Below are 17225 nucleotides of genomic sequence, written 5' to 3'. Positions count from 1 at the left end.
CCACCATGCCTGGCCTAAATACACTAATTTGAGTGTTACACAATGTATATACAGATGGTGCCCAAAAAATGTATACACGTTTTTAAAAAGGGAGAAACTGTATTGCAATTGTAATACTCAAAATATACCTATAATGTTTGTTATCTTATATATGTGAATCACTACGAAAGTTTTGAGACAGATTGTGTTATGATCCATTACATAGTATTTCACTTCCAAGAAGCACAGTCCACAGTGTCCTTTCTGATTCCCCTGTCCAAGTTTCCAACTTGCTTACCTTATCATTGTTGCTTGGGAGGGCTTCATTTGTTTTCCTCCACACAGATTTTACATTTGGTTTTTGTGTACCTCAAAACTTTGGTAATGACCCACATATAGTATCTTTTTTTTGTGGTTTTTGTCCGGGGCTGGGTTTGAACCCACCACCTCCAACATATGGGTGGGACCGGCGCCCTACTCCTTTGAGCCACAGGCACCGCCCATGTTTTTTTTTTTTTTAAGAGGCAGAGTCTCATTTTGTTGCCTTCAGTAGAGTGCTGTGGCATCACAACTCACAGCAACCTCCATCTCCTGGGCTTAGGCGATTCTCTTGCCTCAGCCTCCCTAGTAGTGGGGACTACAGGTGCCCGCCACAACACCCGGCTATTTTTTGTTGCAGTTTCCCAGGGCTGGATTCGAACACGTCATCCTCCATATATGGGGCCAGTGTCCTCCTCTCTGAGCCACAGGCACCACATACATATTTTATCTTTTTTCTCTTGTAATTACAGAAGTCAAATGTGACTGGAATATTAGAATTTTAATTTTTCTTTCTTAAAATGTTTATACATTTTTTATACCCTCTATGTATTGAAACATCACACTGTACCCCCATAAATATGTACAGTTATGTTTTAATTGAAAAAACCTCCATCAGGCAGCACCCATAGCTCAGTGAGAAGGACATTGGCCACATACACTGAGTCTGGCAGGTTCGAACCCAGTCCAGGCCAGCTAAAACAACAGTGACAACTGAACTCCAACAACAACAAAAGAGCCAGGCATTGTGGCGGGTACCTATAGTCCTATAGTACCTATAGTCCCAGGTACTTGGGAGGCTGAGGCAAGAGAATCACTTAAGCCCATGAGTTTAAGGTTGCTGTGAACTATAACACCACAGCACTCTACCAAGGGTGACAGCTTAAGCTCTGTCTCAAAGAAAAAAAAACAACTTCATCAGTGGCACATTTTTTAAAAAGATAGGAACTTAACTTTTTAGATATATATATATATTTTTTTTTTTTTTTTTTTTTTTTTGAGACAGAGCCTCAAGCTGTCACCCTGGGTAGAGTACTGTGGCATCACAGCTCACAGCAACCTCCAATTCCTGGGCTCAAGCAATTCTCCTGCCTCCGCCTCCCAAATAGCTGGGATTACAGGCGCCCGGCACAACGCCTGGCTATTTTTTGGTTGCAGCCATCACTGTTGTTTGGCCGGCCCAGGCTAGATTTGAACCCACCAGCTCAGGTGTATGTGGCTGGCGCCTTAGCCACTTGAGCCACAGGCACCGAGCCAGAACTTAACTTTTTAAAGGTAGGTTGAATAGTTTTATACATGTTCGGTGGTGAAGAAATACATAAATACTGAAATAAATGTAGTGTTTTACCTTGGAAAAGACATGCAATTTGCTTGTGGAAGTGGACATCAAAAGAGATGGAGTTGTAAGCTATTGTGAAGGGGTAGAAGGAACAATGCACTCAGACGGAAAGTTGTAACATCAGATATGGGTGGATGGATGGGACTCTAATATGGATCAGATAGGTGTGTGCATATTTCTGTGTGGCTGCATTCACCTATATACCATGGCCTGTGTTGATCTAGTGTTTCCCACTGAGGAAAGCTGATGTAGACAAATGGAAAATTCTCATTTTGTTCACATTGTTCCATAATTTATCAATGGTGTTTTAGAGCAACCAAGCCTTATAGTACTCTTAAAAGAGATAATGGCATTTGCCCAGGGAATGGATGAAACATGAGTCTTATCTGTTTGCTTACTACTTATGTGTGTGGATGAGGAAAATAACAAAAGTGGAAGATGACTTTAAAGTTTCTAGTTTAAGAAATTAAGTGCAAATGATGCCATTAATCTGGAATAAGTTGCCAGGATGGGGGGCCCTCTAAAATGACCTCCGGAGGTGGAATGAGCTCACCCCAGGTAGAGCAAGCAGTTGGCCAAATAAAGGGTGGATACTGAAGAGGAACCGGGCTCTGTTGGCAAAGAATAAAATCAGTCTATTGGGTAGGCCGCCGGTAGTATCTCCTGAGCTGCTTTATCTATGTTGAGTAAATTGAAGAGAAGTTCCAGCCTTTTGAGTTCATGAAATGCCAAAAGACTAAAATAGGTTGTTTTACCCAAACCTCTTATTTATCTCATTCTAAATGTTTTCAGGTCTCCCTTCCTTTTCCTCCACTTCTCCATTTTAACAGCTCATTCCTATCACCACAGCTTGAATTTTTCTCTTCAGAACTTTACCATTTTTAACTCCACTGACCATTTTCTCTGACAGTAATTTTTACCAGTCAGCCTGTCCATAACTTCTAATCTTCTGTTGGACCTCATCAAGTCATCTAGTCTTGTCTGGGTGCAGTGGCTTACGCCTGTAATCCCAGGACTCTGTGAGCCTGAGGTGGGTGGATTGCCTGAGCTCAGGAGTTGGAGACCAGCCTGAGCAAGAGCGAGACCTCATCTCTGTTTTTGTTGTTGTAGTTGTTTAGCAGGCCAGGTTAGGTTGAACCGACCATCCCCAGGGCATGTGGCTGGTGCCCTAACCACTGAGCTGTGGGCACCTAGCTCGAGACTCTATCTTTAAAAAAAAAAAAAATCAGGGCAGCACCTATGCTCAGTGGGTAGGGCACAGGCCCCATATACCGAGGGTAGTGGGTTCAAACCCGGCCCCCAGCCAAACCATAACAAAAAAATAGCCGGGCATTGTGGTGGATGCCTGTAGTCCCAGCTACTCGGGAGGCTGAGGTGAGAGAATCGCCTGAGCCCAGGAGTTGAAGGTTGCTGTGAGCTGTGTGATGCCACGACACTGTAACAAGGGCGATAAAGTGAGACTCTTGTCTCTACAAAAAAAAAATTAGCCAGGCATTGTGGCAGATGCCTGTAGTCCCACCTACTCTGGAGACTGAGGCAAGAGGATCGTTTGAGCCCAAGAGGCTGAGGTTGCTGTGAGCTGTGATGTCACGGCACTCAGTATACTGAGGGCAACAAAGCGAGACTCTGTCTCAAAAGAAGAGACATCTAGTCTTTCTATCAATCTCCCCATTTTCTCCCAGTATTTTCTCTTTTTTTGCAGTTTTTGGCCAGGGCTGGGTTTGAACACACCACCTCCAGCATATGGGGCCGGTGCCCTACTCCTTTGAGCCACAGGCACAGCCCTTCTCCCAGTATTTTCAACCTCCTAGCCTCACGCAACCCCATGTTCCAATCCTAGGACTGCTCTCACTGTGCCATTGTCTGCTGACTCTCATGTCTGTGTTTCTTTTGCTCTGTGAACACCTCGTAAACTCCCCTGTCATGAGGACTCTATAACCTCTAACACCAAGGGTAGAGTGTATTGTGTATTTGTGACATTGTGTATTTGTGACATAGCATTGATTTCTGTTCCTCATTTGGACCCTGTAATATATACCTATTTTTTTTTTATAATGAAAACAGAGGTTTATAGACTACCTGTGTTTTTGTTGTTTCACTGGACTCTTCAGGATCTCATTCCTCTTTATCTCTTAGTTTCCAACTATAATTAGAAGGAAAATAGGGAAAACACTGTGAGTTCCATTGCTTACTATCCTATCAACTTTCTGTTATGATTAAAAATAGTACATAACCAATAAGATCTAAATTAAATCTAGTGGATTCTATGCTTAAATAAAACAAAAACTCTTACTTATACATGTTTTTAGCTTACTTTAGAAACTTGAGAACTAGTAAAGCATGAGGTAATTCAGAAGAATATTTAGTAACACATTTTCTTGGGAAGCTACCAGTTCACTTAGTGAGCCCACTAACCATTCTGCCAGAACCTGGTTTGGAAAATAGTATGGATAGAAATATGTCCATGGGGAAAAAAGGTCCATTTCTAATTTAATCAATTTTATGGGTACGTATTAAATGCTTGCAATTATCTTTAGTACTAGATGAGCACCTAAGAACTGTGTACAAGATGTTTCCATTTTGAATGTTACTACCCAAAGAAACTGAATATTAAAACGTGTGAATTTATATACAACAAAATGGGAGAAATAATGGTATTTATATGTTAATTCTATGAGGCCCTACATTTAACTCCATTCCCTCTGGCCATATACCAGGTGGGAAAAAGCAAGGACTCCGCTATTAAAAATATCAAATCAGATAGTTCCAGCTGAGGTTTCCTAATCATTTAAAAGGCAAAATATGAGGTCACTTTTAATATCTAAAGTAGATAATGATCTTAGCATTTACTTCAGATATTAAATCTGAGGTGCTTATCTTTTGCCTTACTGAGTAGATGATACTCCTAGCAGTTTCTAGCTTTTGAGTATTTTCCTTAAGAGAAACATTGGAGTTTAATGTGTAAGCAACTATTTTTGCCTCACATTATCTGTCTTAGGAATATCCAACCCATCAATATACTGATCCAAAAAGTTGATACACTGATTGGATTTAAGTGCCTTAGGACTCCTCAGCACATTATTTTAATCAATTTGTTGGAAAGATCAATTTTCTCATGGCTGAATGCATATAAAAATGGAGCAACTGAATGAGTTACATAGGAAGTTTGGCACATCTAATTCCCTAGAGATTTTAAGAACAGATTCTTAATTATATGTCTGAAACGGTTTGAGGTCTTTAAATGAAATTTGTCTAGAAACAGGAAATGCAGTACTTATCCAGGCCTGTGTTTCTGGATCCTTATCTTAACATTAATTATCTAATGTTTTAGTAGCTGATACTAGTGTTGAAGTAAGAAGTTATCCCCTTATTTCTTTTTAAAATTATTTTTTATTTCATGCAGTTTTAAAGTAATAGTTTATGTTAATTAATGTAGAGTCCTAATAAGTTTAAATGTTTAAAGGCAGTTCTAGAGGCCTTTTTATATTGACTACTATAGAGGGACAACAGTGAAATGTGAACACAAGTAATGTGAGCAGCAGTTTTTAAGAATTAGAATATATACATTGCTATTTGTGCTTATATAACTTTCTCCTTCCTCAAACAGATTTTAATTCTAAAAATAAAGTTTATTCAGTACATTATATTTATATAATATGTATACTTTTTACTTTTTCTTTCTATTAGTCATTGTGGTAACTGGTAGCTGGTGAGTCACAAGTATGTTTCTTATTCTCTAATGAGTCACCTAGCTACATACAAGTTTGTTTATGTTCTTTCCTGAAAATATGTATTTTACCATTTATTTAGTTAAAATTTTAATTTGCTACATTAACTATTGGGTCTGGAAAATACTAGACATCTCATTGACTTAGAAAACTTTTATTTAATAAACCTGCTCTTGTGCAGTACACTGCCTGAGTAAACAAAGATTTATGAATAGCACATGTATCATATAATTAACTTAATTTGGGGAGATTTAAAAAAAAAAAAACTTCCTGCAGAAGCAGGTGTTGTGGTAGGAGTACATATTTTCTAGTTTGGACTCAAAAGAAAGTGAGCATGTTGGTAGGTACCTTTTGGGCATACATGTGGATAAGTGGGCAAACATAGGCTAAGCCGTTACATTGCTGTGTATTGCAATTCCTTGAATAATTGCACCTGCCTGGTTTATACTTCTTTGTAGGAACAGGTATATTTATCTATTGGAGGAGATAGATAAATTAGTTTCTATAGTCCAGCTCTGTCCAGTGTAACATCTGTATCTAAAACTTAAAAAATGATGTGCTTAAAAAATAGGTCTAAAGGCTTTGCTTTTATTTTCTCTTTTTTGTATTATTTTTTCAAACACAGTAAATCTATGATTTAAAAAAAAAAAAAAAAAAAAGAAAGGTCTAAAAATTCCCAGATAATTGGGCGGTGCTTGTGGCTCAATAAAGCAAGGGTGGCGGGTTCGAACCCATCTCCGGCCAAACTGCAACAAAAAAATAGCCGGTCATTGTAGTGGGCACCTGTAGTCCCAGCTACTTGGAAGGCTGAGGCAAGAGAATCACTTAAGCCCAAGAGCTTGAGGTTGCTGTGAGCTGTGATGTCACAGCACTCCACCCAGGGTGACAAAGTGAGACTCTTGTCTAAAAAATAACATAAAATTCCCAGATAGTGTATAGAATTAATGCTTTAGGTTAAATATAACTTTAAATAATAATTTCGTATTATTTTATACAAAGAGTTTGCTTAATTTCTACTGAGGCTGACAGCAGCAGCAGGATATCAAGAAATATTAGTTGTTACTAGAGACTAAAGGGCCTTTTATTTTTAGTTTCCGTCACTATAAAGGAATCTGGCAGCTCATGAGCGTCTAAGAATGACTGAGAATGTATTATTTCACAGTAAGCTGATACATTTTGAGATACTTTTTAGTAAGTTTAGTGCTAATTTGTGAGTCTGTAACAGAACTATAAGATATAAAGCACTTCACACAGGAACTGGAACATAAAAGGAAATTGCTAAGTGATAGTGGGAATAATGGTACTTTAGGGATTGAGATACTTTCATTTGAGCTCTCTTTCTTCAACTACCACCTGTGACTTAATCCTTCTAATAGTTCTATCAGATTTTTTTAGTTGTTTATGTAAGAAAGATATGAAAACTGATAATCAAGATCAATAGAACTAAAGATGATGAAAGTACCCTTAAAGGTATTAGTAATAACCTAAGTAGTAAAGAGTGTGTCACTAGTGTTGGGAAGATGGAATGCTTTCCTTCAGAAAAAAGCTTACTATTTGCTTTTCCTCCAAGTTGCGTGTTTGAATTATTCATACATTGTATCGTTTCTTTGAAGTAATAATAGAAAATTGAAAATAATATAAAAAAATAGCCAATGCAAAGTATTTTTATGAAATAAAATTTTTTATGACAAATAGTGGTACTTTTCTGCTTTTTTTTTTTTTTTTGAGACAGAGTCTCACTTTGTTGCCTCTGATAGAGTGCTATGACATCATAGCTCATAGCAACCTCAAATTCTCGGGCTCAAGTAGTTCTCTTACCTTAGCCTCCCGAGTAGCTGGGACTATAGGCACCCACCACAACACCCACCTAGTTTTTTTGTTTGTTTGTTTGTTTTTGTAGAGACAGAGTCGCACTTTATCGCCCTCAGTAGAGTGCCATGGCATCACACAGCTCACAGCAACCTCCAACTCCTGGGCTTAGGCAATTCTCCTGCCTCAGCCTCCCGAGTAGCTGGGACTACAGGCGCCTGCCACAACGCCCGACTATTTTTTTGTTGCAGTTTGGCCAGGGCCGGGTTTGAACCCGCCACCCTCGGTATATGGGGCCAGCGCCCTGCTCACTGAGCCACAGGCGCCGCCCACACCAACCTAGTTTTTTAGAGAAAGGGTCTCACTTTTTGCTCAGGCTGTTCTCAAACTCCTGAGCTCAAGCAATCCACCCACCTTGGCCTCCCAGACTGCTAGGATTACAGGTGTGAGCCACTGCACTCAGCTGCAATTTTATTTTATAAAGACAGGTTTAGTCAGAACTAAACTATTAAGTTGATGTTTGACAGTTTCTAACAGATGACATGAAATCTATTGCGCCTGTTAGCTAGAGCAAGGCTATACTAATTTATTTGTAGAATGATTATATGGAGGGTCAGAGGGGTGATGAGAAAATGAAAGAGATAAAATGCAATGTAGTGATTTATGTAGTATGTTTTAGGAGGTGATGGTAATAATAGTTAGAGCTCTTAAAAAGATGGGGGGTTTAATTTACTTTATCCATTTTCCCTGCAAAGAAATAATTCCCGGGAGTTCTCCTGCTTTACACCATGGATTTTTGTTTTCCTGGCACATCCTCTGTAAAAACACAAGGCTGTTAGTCACCTGTTAGATAGAACAGTTTTGGACAAACTGTTGAACAGTTGAAACTGTTTGAAGAGTTTTGGACAGTTTTTAGAAAATATGGACAAAATGGCATATTAGTTTCAAAATGTAAAATTGAATCCTTAATTAGAGTCTCTTTATGATACCAAACTGTAGCATATATACTGTTTTGTCCCATCTTCATATTCAATGTCAGTTAAAATCATACTAAGAAGACTGTTTCTGCATTCAGAGAGGAATTTTATCCTTCTACTCAATTATTCCTATCCCTCTTGTTTTCACTCTAATTTTATACACACACACAAATATACAGCCCTTATGAAGACTTTTTACTGGTTCTAACTAGTAAGTTTAAGTATGACCCTTTTCCACAATCTGACCTTTTTTGTTTTAATGTTCTTTCTTTTGAATTCATTCATGTCTACAATAGATGGGACTATAGATTTGGATATAGATCTATACAGCTAAATTGTCCAAGGTTTGAAAAAAATCATAAAATGATTTTACTAACATCTAAATGGGCTATTATGTTAGCAGCTAAATATAATAAAGGAAAATACTGAGATTGGAAGGGCAAAAAAACAATTATTAGCATTCTCTGTATCTGATTAATCCTGTATTCTTTCTGATTCATTCAGTAGACCAGTTTATACTTTTAGAAATTTAGCTTTGGCCCTAGCTTAAGAAATAGATTTTTTTATTTCAGAAGTTATTTTGTAGGTAATTTGTTTAGGACTGGAAATGTTTAAAATGGTGGTTGTTTGTTTTTTGGTTTTTTTTTTTTTTTTTTTGCAGTTTTTGGCCAGGGCTGGGTTTGAACCCACCACCTCCAGCATATGGGGCTGGCGCCTTACTCCTTTGAGCCACAGGTACTGCCCTTCCTTTTTCTTTTTTGAGACGGAGTCTCACTATGTTGCCTTCAGTAGAGTGCCATACATGGCGTCACAGCTCATGGCAACTTCAAACTCTTGGGCTTAAGCGATTCTCTTGCCGTAGCCGGGACTACAGGTGCCCGCCACAACGCCTGGCAATATTTTTCATTGCAATTGTCCTCATTTAGCAGGCCTGATCCGGGTTCAAACCTGCCAGTGCCCTAACCACTTAGCTACAGGCACCGAGCCATGGTGGTGGCTTTCTAGTCCTACTGATCAAATATTTTAGCATTTAATACTACTGAGTTAAATTACTTGAAGGTAGGCTTAGGTCTTAGGCTTAGGTCTTGAAGGTAGGCTTAGGCTTAGGTCTTGAAGATAGGCTTAGGTCTAACCCAATTTTTAGGTCCTGGAAAACAGGAGTTATCTGGAACTTTCAAGGAAGAAAGAAAATTTTGTTTCCTTTAATTGGACCCACAGCCAGCCCTGGGTAGAGTGTCTTTGACCACATTCTAACTTCTTTCTGAAAGGATACTAGCATGATGCTCAGTCCTTAAGAGTGTATTTAACTTGAGTTAACTTGAAGAAGACTATTGGATAATGGAATTCCCTCTACTAGGGAGTCAAGAGAGGGATGAGGGACCAGGTGTGGTGGCTCATGCTTGTAATCCTAGCACTCTGGGAGGCCAAAGCAGGTGCATCTCTTGAGCATGGAGTTCAAGACCAGACTGAACAAAATGAGATCCCCTTCTCTACTAAAAATAGAAAAACCTAGCTGGGCATTGTGATGGGCGCCTATAGTCCCAGCTACTCGGGAGGCTGATGTAAAAGAATCTCTGGAGCCCAAGAGTTTGAGGTTGCTGTGAGCATCCAAAAGAAAAAAAGAGGGAGGCGGTAAGAGAACCAAAGGGGCGTGGTAACATAGAGGAAAGATACCAGAGTGTAACTCTAGTTAGGACAGCTAATATTACTTGATGAAGCAAGGGGTATTCAACCTGCAGCCTGTGGGCCACATGTGGCACAAAATGGCTGTGAATGTGGCCCAACACAAAACTTACAAAATTGTAAACTTACTTGAAACATTGTAAGTTTTTTTTTTTTTTTTTATTTAAGACAGTCTCACTCTGTTGCTCTGGGTAGAGTGCTGTGGCAGCATAGCTCATAGCAACCTCAAACTCCTGTGCTCAAGCAATCCTCTTGCCTCACCTCCCAAGTAGCTGGGACTGCAGATGTGTGCCACTATGCCCATGTAGTTTTCTATTTTTAATAGAGATGGGGTCTGGCTCTTTCTCAGGCTTATCTTGAACTCATGAGATCAAGCAATCCACCTGCCTCAGCCTCCCAGAGTGTTAACAGGCACGAGCCACCATACCCGGCAGATTATGAAAATTTTTTTGTAATTTTTTTTTTTTTTTGGAGGAACTGGATTGCACAGTTCTGAGTGTGAAATTTGTAGGAGGCAACGCAATGTCATGTAAAATATAGGTATGCTCTTGATATTTGTACGCATGCATGACTTCAGTTTTACAGTGGTGTGTGTCTTCAAGCATGTTGTCTGCTAAGTGCAGACAGTCAAGTTGACATCATCAGACATTATATGTGCTCATGATGACTTGGTGAAACAGTGATTATCAATAATATTTCAATGTGCCATTGTAACATTAATGTTATTCAGAAGTTAGGTAAGCATTCTTTTTTTTCTTTTTTTGAGACAGAGTTTCAAGCTGTCATCCTGGGTAGAGTGCCGTGATGTCAAAGTTTATGGCAACCTCAAACTCTTGGGCTCGAGTGATTCTTTTGCCTCAGCCTCCCAAGTAGCCGGGACTACAGGCACTCGCCACAGCGCCTGGCTATTTTGTTGTTTGAGCTGACCTGGGCTAGGTTCAAACCCACCAGCCCTAGTGTGTGTGGCTGGTGCCCTACTCACTGAGCTATGGGTGCTGCTCTAGGTAAGCATTCTTACACTTCGCCTTCCACAGTTTTTAGTCACCCCTCTTGCCTCATCCTGCATCATCAGCCAAGATGCAGGGGCCAAACCTTGCTTTCTATCTTCCTGTCAAATTTCATAATAAAAGTAAAATATAGCCCCTTATATATTATTTTTTTAATCCCACCATGGCTTCTAAAATGTCTCAAAAGAAAACCACAACTCCCAAAAAGAAAAATTATGGATGGAGGAAGATTGTTCAATGGGAAATGGACAGATGACTACTTTTCTGTTGAAACAAAGAATAAGGCACTCTGCTTAATTTATAGGGAGTTTGTACAGTTTTCCAACACTAATTTGAAAAGCATTATATGGAAAAAACATGCTGCCAAATTTGATGCACATGAAAGATTGTGTCTTAGGATGAAATAGCAGAACTGAAAAAAAAAGTCTGTCTTCTCAACAAATTTTTCTTTAAGTTGTAACTCAGATGGATTGCAGTAGCATATTTATTTATTATTATTATTATTTTTTTTTTTTTTTGCAGTTTTTGTCCAGGGTGGGGTTTGAACCCACCACCTCCAGTATATGGCTCTGGCACCCTACTCCTTGAGCCACAGGCACCACCCCTGCAGTAGCATATTTAATAGCAAAAAAATCAAAACCATTTATTGATGATGAGTTTATTAAGCGATGTATGGAAAGCAAATATAATTTGTCTTGAAAGAAAAGTGGGATATTTCTTTTTTTTTTTTTTCTTTTTAGACAGAGTCTTATTTTGTCACCCTGGGTAGAGTGCTGTTGCGTCATAGCTCACAGCAACCTCAAACTTTTTTTTTTTTTTTTTTTTTTTTTTTTTTGTTGCAGTTTGGCCGGGGCCGGGTTTGAACCCACCACCCTCGGCATGTGGGGCTGGCGCCCTACCCGCTGAGCCACAGGCGCCGCCCTTTTTTTTTTTTTTTTTTTTTTTTAAGACAGAGTCTCAAGCTGTCACCTTGGGTAGAATGCTGTGGTGTCACAGCTTACAGCAACCTCAAACTTTTGGACTCAAGTGATCCTCTTGGCTCAGCCTCCCAAGTAGCTGGTACTACAGGCTCCCATCACAACGCCCAGGTGTTTTTAGAGCCGGGGTCTTGCTCTAGCTCAGGCAATCCATCTGCCTCGGCCTCCCAGAGTACTAAGTGTAAGCCACTGCGCCCAGTGAAAGGCGGATATTTCAGGGTGGCGCCTGTAGCTCAAGGAGTAGGGCGCCGGTCCCATATGCCAGAGGTGGTGGGTTCAAACCCAGCCCTGGCCAATAACCAAAAAAAAAAAAGAAAGGCGGATATTTCTAAAATTAGTTTGTCTTACTATAGCCAGGAAAATTGAAGAAACTCAAAAATCTATCAAAAGAAGTTCAGAGAGTAGAGCTGCTAATTTTAAATTTTATGCTTTAGCAATGGATGACAGTACTGATGCTACAAATACAGCTCAGCTTGCCGCTGGGCAGAGTGCCCAATGGTGTCGTAGCTTACAGCAACCTTAGTTTGTTGGGCTCAAGTGATCTTCTTGCTGCAACCTCCCAAGGAGCTGTGGCTGTAGGTACCTGGCATGACACACTGACTGCTAGTTTTTCTATTTTTAGTAGAGATGGACTCTCACTTTTGCTTAGGCTGGTCTCAAACTCCTGAGCTCAAGTAGTCCACCTGCTTCGGCCTCCCAGAGTGCTGGAATTATAGGCATAAGCCACCACACCCAGCCTAACTTGACACTTGTATAAGAGGTATTGATGACTAATATAACACTGAAGACATGGCTTTTTTTAGTGCCATTAAAGAGCACAACTCAATCAAAATTTATTCAAAGTACTAAAAAAATATGTTAAAATGATGTTCTTTGTCCATTGTCAACATATCTGGTATAGTTACTGATGGTGTCCTATGATGATAGATAAAAGAGAGAGACTTGGCCTGAGTGTAGTGGCTCATGCCTGTTCTCCTAGAACTCTGAAGGGCCAAGGTGGGAGGACCACTTGACATCAGGAGTTTTGAGACCTGTCTGAGTAAGAGTGAGATCTGATCTGTACTAAAAAAATTAGAAAAGTTAGCCAGGTATTGTGGAAGGCGCCTGTAGTCTCAGCTACTCAGGAGGCTGAGGCAGAAGGTTGCTTGAACCCAAGAATTTGTTGCTGTGAGGTAGGCTAATGCCAGGGCACTCTAGCCTGGGCAAAACAGTCAGACTCTGTCTCAGAAGAAAAAAAAAAAGAAAGAAAAATAAATAAAATTTTTTACAAAGAGAGATTTGTAAAATTTATGGAAGATGATGCACTTGCTGCCCAAACTCACATGTTTTGAAGTATCATTGTATAATACATCAAGAAAATTTATGTGCAAAAGCTTTTAAAAATGGATAATATCACGCATATCATTCATACTATGAATTTCATAAGGGCCAAGGGATTGAATCATTGCCAATTCCAGGAATTCCTTAAAAGTATTGATACTATGGTAACATGGTTTACTTTTCGGTGGAAGATGGCTAAGTTGAGGCCAAATGTTGGAAAGACATTGTGATTTATAGTACGTTATCAAGTCATTTATGATATCAAATGCCAGAACTTGACACTGAAAACTGGTTTACAGATTTAGCATTTTTAGTGGACTTAACTGCCCATTTAAGTGAGTTAAGCATGCATCTTTAAGAGGAAAATCAACTTACCAATACAACATTTCAAACCATTACAGCATTCCAAGTGAAATTGAGATTATGACAAACTCAAATTAAGGCAATTGTGCATTTGGACATACATGTTGGCTAAACACAGTCCTATGAAGAGCAAAAAATATGTAGCCTTATTTTTTGATTGACACAAGAATTTGAAACCAGATTTCAGATTTCTAATAATCAATATTTTGTTATATTTGCAACTCCATTTTCAGTCAACATGTGTTACCTGCCAATTTTCAAATGGAATGCATTAGAGCTGCTATCTGACATTCAAGTTAAAGAGCTTGATCATTTCTCTTCAGGGGACTTTTATAGATCCTATCTTTACAGAGACAAATCCCTTGCTTCACAATTATACCTTATTTGTGTCATCACTTTTTGGCAGCACCTACGTTTGTGAGCAACTGTTTTCAAGAATGAAGCACAGTAATTAGAACCAAAATACTTGATGAGACCTTGAGAACTCACTGAGAATTTGCAACTACTTCCATTGAACCAGCTGTTGATGCATTAGTTTCTCAAATACAATGTCAAATAATCCCACCAGTTTTGTGTTGCCCCCTTTTCGTTTATTTTTTTTTTTAGAGATAGTCTGACTTTATTGCCCTCAGTAGAGTGCTGTGGCGTCACAGCTCACAGCAACCTCAAACTCCTGTGCTTAGGCGATTCTCTTGCCTCAGCCTCCTGAGTAGCTGGGATTACAGGTGCCCACCACAAACCCCAGCTATTTTTCTTTGCAGTTTGGCCAGGGCCAGGTTCAAACCCGCCACCCTCTGCATATGGGGTCAGCGCCCTACCCACTGAGCCACAGGCACCACCCCATTTACTTTTATAATAAAAAATATATTTTTAAGAGATGTTTTAGGTGGTGCCTATAGTTCAGTGGGTAGGGTACCGGCCACATACACCGAGATTGGCAGATTTGAACCCAGGCTGGGCCAGCTAAAAGAACAATGACAGCTGCAACAACAACAAAAATAGCCGGGTGTTGTGGTGGGCACCTGTAGTCCCAGCTACTTGGGAGGCTGAGGCAAGAGAATTGCTTAAGCCCAAGAGTTTGAGGTTGCTGTGAGCTGTGATGCCACAGTACTCTACCCAGGACGACACCTTAAGACTCTGTCTCAAAAAATAATCAAATGAACAAATAAATAAATAAATAAAAATATGTTTTATTACTTAGATATGTACACTTCCTATCTTAGTACTTGCAAACTTCAGACCTGCTCAATGATTTTAAAAGACTCCCTGAACTGGCCATAGCATAATTAGGATTATTATGTGAGGACTTTTTTGTTTATCTGTGGCAAATATTACAAAAATTAAGTACGGACCTTTTTTCTTTTGCTCATCAGCTTTTGTTAGTGGTTGTGTATTTAATGTGTAGCCAAGACAACTTTTCTTCAGAGTAGCCCCATGAAGCCAAAGGTTCAGAATTCCCTGCAGTATACTGATCAGTCAGGAGAAAACCTTGGAGACATGGTGAGATAAGCAATAGAATTCTCCCCAAGCCTAAATCATATACCTAGGTATTACATTTACTTGTGTAAACAGAGGTGGCCAATTAGTAGGTTGCAGTCCCACTGAAGATAGATTTAGTTGGGTTGGGGGGGGAGGTTATTTTGGTTTTTGTTTGTTTTTGAAAAAGTCTCTGTGTGCCCTGGGTAGAGTGCTATGGCATGATAGTTCACAGCAACCTCAAACTCTTGAGTTCAGGCGATCCCCTTGCCTCCTGATTAGCTGGGACTACAGGTACCTACCACAATGCCCAGCTGGTTTTCTATTTTTACTAGAGATGGGGTCTCACTTTTGCTCAGGCTGGTCTTGACTCCTGAGCTCAGGTGATGCACCTGTCTTAGCCTCCCAGAGTGTTAGGATTACAGGTGTGAGCCACCACAGCAGGCCTGAAGACAGATTTAGTGACTCTTAATTTCAAGTAAGAGAAATTTCTAATAGTAAACTGAAGCTTCTTTGAGGTCTCAGAGGAGCTTTAACTTAGTTCACCAAAACTTCTTTTGCCATAATAAATTCTGAGTTTCTTCGTATACAATATTTTACCTGGATAATAGGTGATAGCTTTAGGGTAGGAAAGCAGACTTATGAGAGTATAAGAGATATGTTTACTATTGTTTGGGGGGTTTTTTTGTTTGTTTTTTTGTTTTGTTTTGTTTTTTGTTAAGATACTTGGCAACAGATCTATAAAATTCTGGGCAGTATAGCAAAGTGAAGTGAAAATTTTTCTACCCCAATTTCCAGCTCTTATTCCTATTTTAATTCTTTTCCAGCTCTAACAAATGTTCCTTGAAATGGATTGTGAGCCAGGCCCAGTGGCTCACAGCTTTAATCCCTTTAAAGTGATCCCTTTAATCCCCTCCTTTTGGGGAGGGTCACTTGAGGGCAGAACTTTAAGATGAATTGGGACAATATAGTGAAACCCATCACTTGCCCTCCCCCCCAAAAACAAAGTTAGTGGGTATGGTGGTGTATACTTGTAGTGCTGTCTGTCTACTTGGGAAGCTGAGGTGGGAGGATCCTTTGAGCCCAGGCATTCAAGGCTTCAGTGAACCCCTGTACTCACTGCAGGGGTTAAATAAAATAAGCACTGTCTGGAATTTCTAATAGCATCACATTGACTAAGAAACTAATTCCATATCAGAATGAATTGAATTTTTCCATGAAAATTAAACCCTGTCACCAGATATTTTATAACACATTCTGTATAAGAATATATACAAAAGTAAAACTGGTACATTTTGTGTGGAAATCACCATTTTGGATTAAACTGTTTCTCCTTTGGTTATATACTAATGATCAAAAAATAATCAGTGTATTTAATAAGCTACTACATAAATTATATATTTCAGAATTTGAGTGGTGTTTAAAATTCAAGTTTGTTACAGAATAAAACTGCCCAGGAGCTGCACGTATTTTACACTAATCATGTATTAAGCTTCATATAAGGTAGCATTCTTTTAAGTGAGAATACATAATCCAATAGACTTTTTTTCATAAATCTAATGATAAAATATACTCAGAAACTAAAGGTAATGAGGATTTAATTGCAAATCAGCATCCTAATGCCCTCTGATTACCTTGAAATCTTTTTAGTTGACCCTCTTCTATTATATAATTACATTACATACTAATAATTGCATTTATTGAAACCAGTATTTCTTGTTACAGAAAACAAATCAGTGAATCTCAAATATTGGGAGGGAAATGTTCTTTAATAAATAATTAAAAGACTTTTTCCTACTTTGCCAAGTTTAGTGCTGGTCCTATTACCTTTTATATCCAGAGAATTTTATAAGTGATAATAATTAACTTATGGCATGGAAAACATTCTCTTGATTCTTGGAGAAATCACACAAGGTATATTACATAACAGGTTATTCTAAACAGGTTAAATAGATTGGCTTTATCTTAGGTGGCTTACGGTATTAAAGATGAGTTAGCATATTATGCTTTAATGCTAAAACACTAAATGAATTCTGATGATTAAAGTTGGGAATTTTTGTTGGCAGCATCAACAAAGAAAGCATTGTGGATGTAGAAGGCATTGTGAGGACAGTTAATCAGAAAATTGGAAGCTGTACACAGCAAGATGTTGAGTTACACGTTCAGAAGGTAACTTTTTTCAAAATATAAATGCATATAAAGAGAGATTTGAGTACTTCTTATATTGTCTATGTCAAATCTTTTATGTT

At 39.0% G+C, this 17225-nt stretch overlaps 1 protein-coding gene across 1 annotated transcript in view; it reads left to right on the top strand.

Annotated features, from left to right (window-relative positions):
* DARS1 (aspartyl-tRNA synthetase 1) overlaps nt 1–17225 on the top strand; it is a 93579-nt gene that overhangs the window by 45011 nt on the left and 31343 nt on the right. Inside the window, exon 5 of the mRNA XM_053596306.1 lies at nt 17043–17145. Within this exon, the coding sequence (XP_053452281.1) occupies nt 17043–17145 (103 nt within the window). The remainder of the gene's footprint in view (nt 1–17042; nt 17146–17225) is intronic.

Source organism: Nycticebus coucang, chromosome 7, assembly GCF_027406575.1.
Source record: "Nycticebus coucang isolate mNycCou1 chromosome 7, mNycCou1.pri, whole genome shotgun sequence".
In the NCBI taxonomy this organism is placed as follows: domain Eukaryota; kingdom Metazoa; phylum Chordata; class Mammalia; order Primates; family Lorisidae; genus Nycticebus; species Nycticebus coucang.
The sequence above is the reverse complement of the archived record's forward strand: the minus strand, read 5'-3'. Positions and strand labels throughout refer to the sequence as shown.